Raw genomic sequence first — 9,191 nt, forward strand, 5'->3', positions numbered from 1 at the left:
CTTGGATGGGTCCAGCTGTCATGCCGGCCCTCGGCGTGGGCTGTTCTTCCCCCTGATGCTGATGCCCGACTCTCCCTCACACCACCACGCTGTGAGGAATACATTTCAATTCCTTCCTGGAGATTTGTCCTGGCCTTAAGGAAAAACAAACCAGTTTACTGCTTCTCAGAGCCTTTTAAATAATTTCTCCCATGATTTAAATTTCTCTGTACTTCCCGGGAAGTATGATAATTTTTAATCTTTTAAATAATCGGTAAAAATTGTAAAGCATAGACTTGAACTCACTTAGTAGCAATTATGTGTTTAAGAGGTGTAAATAACGTGCTCTCAGGCATTACAAATATCCAGGTGCTCTGTATGTGCTGATGACAACAGAATTGAAACGAAAGACTGTAATAATTCTGACTGGTTTTCTCTGCAAAAGATATTGATTATTTGTGTGTGGTGAGAGATTTGGAAAATTCAATTAAAGGAGTTGTGCAAAGGTTTCATAAATTTTCCTTCTACAGCGTGTACACAGACATTGTTGCGTATTAAATCAATGCAGCACTTCACAATATATTTTCTTTGAAACATAAAAATAAATAACATTTAAACAGTTCTGCTTACTACAGAAACAAATTTTATTTTCTGTAAAGCATTTAGTCATGTGCTATCACTGACTCATACACATTTGCCAGCTGTAACAAATTTTATAGACATTTTCTCCAGAGACATATCTCACATACTATGAATTTTTAAATGAACAAATGGTGAAGAAGGGATGTCAGCAATATAAAAATTGATCAGTTAAAAGATAAAAGCATAAGTAAAGAGATTTGTATGGTAGTCTTAATAGGTTTTATTAAATAAAAATACTATAAGAAGACAGTAATGAACAGACTCAAGACTAACTGTTCTTGAGGGGGAAGAAAAATTATTCTGGCACATTTAGTAGAAATTGGTTTTTTGTCACCTGACAGGTGAACATTTTTTTTTCCACTTTAACTCTTAAGCACAGTCTGAAAAAACCTCTTTTAAAATGAGTTAAATTCTCGAAGTGGATTATGTATATGGAATATCCCCCCCACCCACCACACAGAGATATAATAGTAATAAAGTAGGTCTCTATAGAGTTATGTCATTAATTAGTTAAAAGGGGACTTGGGGCTGGAGCAATAGCACAGTGGGCAGGAGTTTGCCTTGCACGCGGCCGACCCGGGTTCGATTCCCAGCATCCCAGATGGTCCCCTGAGCACCGCCAGGGGTAATTTCTGAGTGCAGAGCCAGGAGTAACCCCTGTGCATCACCAAGTGTGACCCAAAAAGCAAAAAGTAATAATAATAATTTAAAAATAAATAAAAGGGGACTTGGGTAACAGTATGGTGGTTTTTCTCCAGCTCAGGCCTCAGTTGGGAAGGAATCATTTTTATTCACTCCAGCCTTTTGGGGTCACTTCTGCTCTTTCTCTCTGACACTCTTTCTATCCAGCAAACACTTCTCATTCTTTAATATCAACCTCAGAGGTCACCTGTGGAACTCTGCCCTGTTTGCCTAGGTAAAGCGAATTTGCTTCATCTTCTCAGCTTTTCCAACACTTGTCTGGATGTTTCTAGGTGGACCAGGCTGTAGCTTTGTAGAATATCGCAATTATCTGGGTACTGAGCTCTTTCTGGGCCCCACCTCTGCAAACAAACCAAAGTTTTCCCCTCTGTTCCATAGCCCAAGAGCCTCCTACAGAACTTGGATAGAGCATCCAAGGTTGCTTGTTGACTGGTGAATGAAAACATATGGCTACTCGAAGAATTTTTAAGGAATTTTCAAGATCTTTCAAATACTTGTGAATTGGCTATCTCCTTAAATGCCCCATTCATTTAGCGTTTATTGGATGAGCCAAGAACTCTTCTCGCTTTCACACACACTAATAAACAAGCCAAGCTTAGTCCTGCCCTCAGAATTATAGAATCTAATTTGCACATTGGACAAATGATTATCACAATGCATAGAATAAATGAGAGTGACAACTTTGTGTGCAGTTTTTATCCTAAGTGTGTTTGTTTTAGGTGGTTGGTTTTTTTGTTTGTTTGTTTGTTTTTTGCCATCGGGAAGTAAATTACTCCACATTTTATTTTATTTTTCAAAACACTTTATTTCAACACCATGGCTTGTTCCTAATGCAATTGTTAAAGGCTTTTGGTATTCTGGCACCAATCCCACCACCTGAGTGACCTTCCCTCCTTCGTTGTACCCATTTTCTTCTCCCAAGCCTGTCCCCTTAGCAAACTCACAGTAATTTGTTTTATGTTGCTTGTCACAACCAGGTGGCTAAAGGAATTATCAAAAACACTTCGGTAAAATAAAATTCGTGAGACTCGTTAACATCTCATCACGGGGTTGTGAAGTGCTCGTGTGAGGGTTCCCTAAGATGGTTGAGCCTTGTGTGTTCCTGTCTTTGTTTGTTGCGTACAGTTGTCTTCTGAGCTCCTTTCCCCTCTAACTCGGTGCGCTTCCTCCAGAGCTTCAGTATCGTGCAATGTAGGGTTGTCTGGCGGCGGCGTACACATAGGCAGCCTCGCAGCCCAGAAACTTCAGCATCTGTAGAACCGGACCCAGTAGTTGCCAGGCAGTGGCTGCTGTGGCTTCCCGAGGAACGGCGGGGAAGGGGAGGCTTCCTGCCCCCACTCCAAGAAGCCCCCCACCCCCCCAAGTTCTCAGCCTAAACGCTGAGGTACCTAGGATTTTTTTCCTTTTCTTTTTTTAAAACTTTTTTTTAATTGAATCACTATGAGCTAGACACTTACAAAACTGTTCATGATTGGATTTCAGTCATACAGTGTTCCAACACCCATCCACCAGTGTATATTTCCCAGCACCAGTGTCCCAGGTTCCCTACCATCACCCCCCCTCCCTCCCTCCCTCCTTCCCTCCCTCCCTCCCCACCATTTTGGGCATTGTGGTTTGCAATATTGAAACTGAAAGGTTGTCAAGAAAAACCCTTAACCCTCAGATCTTGCCCAGCATGATCATTCCCAGCTATTATTGTCATACTGGTCTCATTATCTCATCTACCCTCAGCCCCCCCCCCCCCCACACACACACACACTTGTGGTACCTGGGATTTTTGCAGCTCCGTGTGCAGAGATTATGGGGCCTTTGGTATCACGGCAGCAGTGGGCTCTGGGTGCAACGGCTGGGGCTTCAGCAGGACGGGAACTGTGCCCACCTGCCTCTCGCGGGTGCCCCAGAGTTTCCCCCAGGAGACAGGTATGTCCTGGAATTTTAGTGGCTTGGCCGGCATCTCCTCAGAGGTTCAGTTGGAGAATCTGAAGAGCAGGGCCAGTGGATGAGTCGACCGAGGGAGGTAGGCCCATCCTAAGTTTCTCAGTGCTTAAAGAAAATCAGGTAAAGCGGTACAATATTGAAGTGGGGTTTGTAGCCTCAAAGATGCTATTTTAAATGTAAATGAAACTGTAGGCACTTGAATTTCATTTGGATTCTGCATTTAGTCAGCTTTATATACTGACAACTTACTTTGAGCTGTTTTCTGAAAAACTTTTCTTTTTCCCCTTGTAGAAGTACATCACATTGACAGCTATGATTTCCTTAAAGCCATCTTAAAGTGAGGTAATGTTTTCACCTTTTTAAGTTAAGTTTAGCCTTATTGAATTTCACTGTTTGGCTCCAGTTGCAAACAGTTTGTTAACATCATCAGATTTTGATATCATCTATTAAGAAAACTGGGCCGTGTGTTTTGAAAATTATTTGTTTGGGCCATGCCCAAGAGTGCTCAGGGACAGTTCCTGACTCTGTGCTCAGGAGTGACCCCTGGTGGTGCTCAGAGGGCAATAGAAAGTTCCCAGGGGTTGAATTGGAGTCAGTAGGATACAGGGGAAGCACCTTACCTCCCGTACTTCTCTCTGGCCCTGAAAAATCTACTCTAATAAACAATAGAAGGATAGTTTGGGGATATGCGTGAGACATTGATGAGGCAAGCTTTTTTTCTTTCTTTTTGGGTCACACCCAGCGATGCACAGGGGTTACTCCTGGCTCTGCACTCAGGAGTTACTACTGGCGGTGCTCAGGGGACCATATGGGATGCTGGGAATCGAACCTGGGTCGGCCGCATGCAAGGCAAACGCCCTACTCGCTGTGCTATCTCTCCAGCCCCCGATGAGGCAAGCTTTAAAAGTCAGAGTATAAAGAGCGGTCTTCCAGGACCAGAGCCATAATATATTGGATGCCTTGCACACTGCTGACCCAGAAACCCATATCATCCCCCGAGCACCACCAGGAGTGATTCCTGAGTGCAGAGCCAGGAGTAACTCCTGAGCATCGCTGGGTGTGACCCAAGGAAGCAAAAAAAAAAAGTTGAAGGGAGGGGGTCTTCCTTGTACACCCTGTTTCATAAGCAGCAAATTAGATCTGTCCCGTGAGTAATAGTTCAATAGGATACCTCTTACTGAATAAGATATGTTAAGTCTCTGAATGTGGAAATGTGTTAAATTGATTAAATCAAAATTCTATATTAATTGTATATTTCCTTCAAAACAATCCTTATATACTTAGCAATGCAGGTAAGATTTTATTTGTATGTATGTAGTTTATTATGACATTTTAGGTAGAAGCCATTGATTGTCATGATATTATGTTAGTATTTATTGTACCTGGTACTAAAGGTTCATATTATGAACTACAATAATCTCAGACATAGTGCCATGAATATCAAGAGTTTTAAAAGTGGGGCCAGAGGGGCTGTAGTGATAGCACAGCGGGTAGGGCATTTGCCTTGCACGCGGCTGACCCTGGTTCGATTCCCAGCATCATCCCATATGGTCACCCGAGCACTGCCAGGAGTAATTCCTGAGTGCATGAGCCAGGAGTTACCCCTGTGGATCGCCGGATGTGACCCAGAAAGGAAAAAAAAAGTGGGGCCAGACAATAGCACAGCAAGTAAGGTGTTTGCCTTGCATGCAGCCAACACAGGTTTGATCTCAGCACCCCATTGTGGTCCCCTGAGCACCGCCAGGAGTAACCTTTCAGCATCGCTGGGTGTGATCCAAAAAGCCAAAATGAAAAAAACCCACAAAGAGTTCTAAACCCATCCAAACGTTGCCTGCCACTTTGATTTGGTTCAGGGTGCCACATCTAGCAGTGCTCAGGGATCCCTGCTGGTGGGACTCAGGCGCGTTGGGTGCGAGAGAACAAGCCCAAGTCAGCCGCATGCCAGGCAAACGCCCTGCTCGCCATCTCTCTCCCGCCCCCTCATGCTGACCTTTCTGGGGACCGTTCATTCTAGCGATATGGCTCAAGACCACACAATTGTCTCTTTATTTCGATACACAAACCGGTTTATCCTCTCCGGCCGGTGCTGCGCGGTGAATCCTGGACCAGCAGCCCTGCACCCCTGCGCCCTCCTCACGGCATGCCCAGCCCTGCCTGCCGCTCGCTCGCATCTCCCTTCCACTTCCGGGCCGTCTCGCCCAGCAATGTGCTGTTTGCCACCCCCGGTCCCTGCGAAGTCCCTTCCCCCTCACCTCTACCATCCTCCAAGCCTCAGCCGCCTTTCAAGACTTGCCTGTCACTCGCCCTGCGCTGGCTTCTGCAGGTCCCCCTGTGTCTAGTCTCTCATGGGTTTCTTTTATGCATTTGTCCAGCTGCCCAGCTGATCGGACTGAGGGGGTGGTAACCCTCTGCCTTTGTCACGGCCCGGTACCATGTGGCCCACCACCCAGCCTGCCCTCTCACATGCCCAGGGTTGCTCCGCTGGGAGCCATTTCCCTCCTGGAGCCTTCATAAAGCAAGGCCCTGGGTCAGGATAGGGTACAAGGCCCTCAAGTGTAATCCCAACACCACGGTGTGGCCCTGCCAGGAGGCCAGACAAGAAACGGAAAAGAGACAAAAAAAAACTGAAGGTCTGGGAGAGATGGGGTGGGGGAGGGGCGTAAGGGGGTAGAGCTGGTGGCTACACATGGTACCAGACTAACAGGGGCAGAGATGAGAGTAGATGCATGATTGCAGCTAGTGTTTTGGGGGGTTAGGGAGACACACCCAGCTCTCAGGATAGGAGAGTGGCTCTCAACAGTGCTCAGGGGACCATACGCTGTTGGGACTGGAACCCAGGCCTCCAACATGCCCGGCCTGTGCCCCGTCAAATTCTCTCTGGAGCTGAGTTTAGCTGGTGTTATCGAGGGATAGAGGAACTCTTCACCTGGAAACAGTGTGGATGGACCGTCGGGAGCTTTACAGTTCACGAAGCTCTGGGTGATGCAGACCTTTTCGTGTGTTGTAATCTGGCCAAGAACATGAGCTGGCTTTGGACCCTCCTTGGCAGGGTTCTGACCAATAGCACGGGCAAGGGAGATGAGTCCAGTGGAGATCCGAGTTTTCACTTGGTTAGTGGAGTAATGAAAGACCACCTGGCCCATTGGAGAGTTTTTGGGGAGCCCAGGGAAACAGCCTCTCTCTCTGTGTCTCTCTCTCTCTCACACACACACTGACTCCAGACCAGGCCTGGCCGGCTCTCCTGCACCTGAGGAAAAAGTTCCGAGCCTCAGCCTTTGTGCGTGGCCACGGGTGAGAGTGGCCTGGTCTCCTGACAAGCGAGGCCCGGTTAGAGGTAGTCTGGGCAGTGGGGGGCATCGCCGTGCTATGCCTGTGGTAAATAGGAACTGAGTCCCGGGTGGGGACTAACTTTGATTGCACAGACCATGGAGAGGAGGGTGGGAGCTCCTGGCTCTAGGGGTTGTCCACAGCGGCCTTCTCAGGCACAGGGGTTCTGCAGCAGCTGCTCTGACCTGGCTTTTCATTGTGCTCTGAGGTAACGCCCTATAGACCCACTCTGGCTGCTGCGCCCCTCTCTTCAGCATTTGTCACGACTGTCACAGTGGCCCAGGTGTTTGTTTTTGCTGGATCCTGAATTTGGCCTCAGACTCTCTCAGCATAGTTTTAGCAGTCACGGTCAGTTGGGGTCACAGGTATTGAACAAACAGGACAGGAACATCTCGACCACTCGGGAAGTGTGTGACCTTAAGGCCTTGGCCTTCCCGAAACTGTCGCTGAAGTGGCATTGATGATATTTACCTTCTGGAATGAGAGGAAATGGCTTAATGAATATTATCTTTCCCCCATACTAACTTCCTAACGTTTGGATACTTTTTTGGTTTAGGGGCCATTCTCGACAGTCCTCCGGGCTTAGTGTTTGGGGTCACTCCCAGAGATAGGGGAGTTGGGAGAATCGTGCAGAGTACATTCTGCCCTGGGCCTTCCCTGTCCCCCCCACCCCCCACACACACACTGACTCTAATGAATGATCATCTTTCTTTCCTTTATAGTAGCAGCTTGAGGGTTGACAGCTGCACGTCAGGAACTTACAAGGAAGGGACCGGGGAGTTGGCTCAAAGGCCTGGAGTGCATGCTTTGCAGGACGCCCTGATTAGATCCCCAGCACTGCATGACCCCCCCCACCCCAGGCAGTGAACCAAGTAGAGTAGCTACTAAGCACCACCAGGTGTAGCCCCCCAAATCATTTAAAAAAAAAAGAAACCTATGAAGATATTAAGTGAATGTAGAGTGTTTGAATCGATAGGAGTCCAGGTCAAGTGAGAATTGGCAGGTTGGTTTCCAGTCAGCAGTCTGTATGTGGGACAGGAAGTCGGCTCTCGGGCCAGAGGGAGCACGCAGGTTCGAGTTCTCATCATGCACGAGACTCAACCCCCAGCACTGTGTGGTCCCTCAAGCACTTCCAGGTTGGTCCCCCTCTAAATAAATAAATAAATAAATAAAAGTTTCAGGACAGTAGCAGGTTCTGGCGGCTCAGGACCCCTCTGCAGGGAAAGGCTGTTGGGCGTGCACAGTGGCTCGGCCTGCCGAGTGCCAGGTGCTGTGAGTTGTGCCTGTGAATGTGTCCTGTGGCAACAGCTTCATTCCAGCTTCAGGGGCTCACACCGTTCCTAGGACCAAGCAGCTGACCTGCTGCCGCCACTAGGAGTCCCCAGAGGGACACAGTCGCTGGGAAGTGCATAAGGTCTCTGTGGAAGGGAGTCTGGCGCCGTGGCTGCCACACAAAGGCCTGTCCCTGCCGCTCCGCAGTCCAGGCGGCTGGAGGTTGGTCCCCTCAGAGTCTCCCTGTAAAGTGGGGTGCTGCCGTCCCCCGGCACGCTGGCAAGGGAACCATGAACGTTGGTAGTTAGTTTTGTTAGATGTCTGCGCAGACATCTAACAAAACTAACTACCAAAGTTCATGGTCAAGTGGATGTTTACGTGCGTCACGAGTCACACAGGAGAAGCATGTGAATCTGGAAGCCGATTCTTAATGATTTAATGTTCGTCTCTCATATCCCACAGGCATCTCCAAGAAATGCACACATGGTGAGCGCCGGCTTCTGCATCTGCCCGATCGTATTTAAGGACACAGAAGAAATGTTTGTAATTAATCTGCCCAGTAAACACCAGATCACAGCACAAGGCAGGTGCAGGTCGAGATAAGATTTCTTGCAGCTAATTTAAACTTTCTGCACACCCCAGTAGATAATCTCAATGTAAATAATACATTTCTTCTGGGCTTTTTAGTGGAAGCTCACACCTAGGAGAGGCTCCTGTATCGTTACATACATTTCTCTGCATTTCTACATACGTTTTAGCATTTTGGATAGACTTATTAATAAAGTGTTTACAAAAATGGTAGCTTCGGTGAAACTGCTCTCTCGAAATGAGTTTTTATTCTAGTCTAGGGAGTACTGTGAGTGTAAGAAGATATAGTTTCAAGGTTTAAAATTTGTCACCTGAGAACAATACCCAAAGACAATAGAAATGAGGGCCAAGAGAACTTGTCCGTGGTGGAAAGCTGGCCACCAAGTAGTTGGGAGAGGGCACTTAGGACAGAGAAGGACCACATGACAGTGATAATTGGGAATAATCACTCTGGACAAGAACGAGGTGCTGAAAGGAGGTAAAGGGGTAGACATAATAACCTTTTAGTAATGGTATTGCAAACCACAGGACCCAAAAGGGGAAAAAAGAGAGACGAAAAGTGGCTGCCATAGAGGTAGGGCTGGGGGGTCAGGAGGGAAACTGGGGACCATTGGTGGTGGGGAAATGTACACTGGTGAAGGAACAAGTGTTGGAACATTATATGACAAATTCAGTCAAACGACTTTGTAACTGTGTATCTCACAGTGATTCATTTTTTTAAATTTTTTTTCCATTTTTTTTTT

At 47.1% G+C, this 9,191-nt stretch overlaps 1 protein-coding gene across 1 annotated transcript in view; it reads left to right on the forward strand.

Annotated features, from left to right (window-relative positions):
- Positions 1–8,638, forward strand: part of ITGB3BP (integrin subunit beta 3 binding protein) — a 51,216-nt gene extending 42,578 nt beyond the window's left edge. Inside the window, exons 8-9 of the mRNA XM_056122260.1 lie at positions 3,553–3,603; positions 8,323–8,638. Coding sequence (XP_055978235.1) covers positions 3,553–3,602 — 50 coding nt within the window. The 3' untranslated portion in view covers position 3,603; positions 8,323–8,638. The remainder of the gene's footprint in view (positions 1–3,552; positions 3,604–8,322) is intronic.
- The last annotated feature ends 553 nt before the right edge of the window (positions 8,639–9,191 follow it).

Source organism: Sorex fumeus, unplaced genomic scaffold (assembly GCF_029834395.1).
Source record: "Sorex fumeus unplaced genomic scaffold, SorFum_2.1 ptg000045l, whole genome shotgun sequence".
NCBI lineage: Eukaryota > Metazoa > Chordata > Mammalia > Eulipotyphla > Soricidae > Sorex > Sorex fumeus.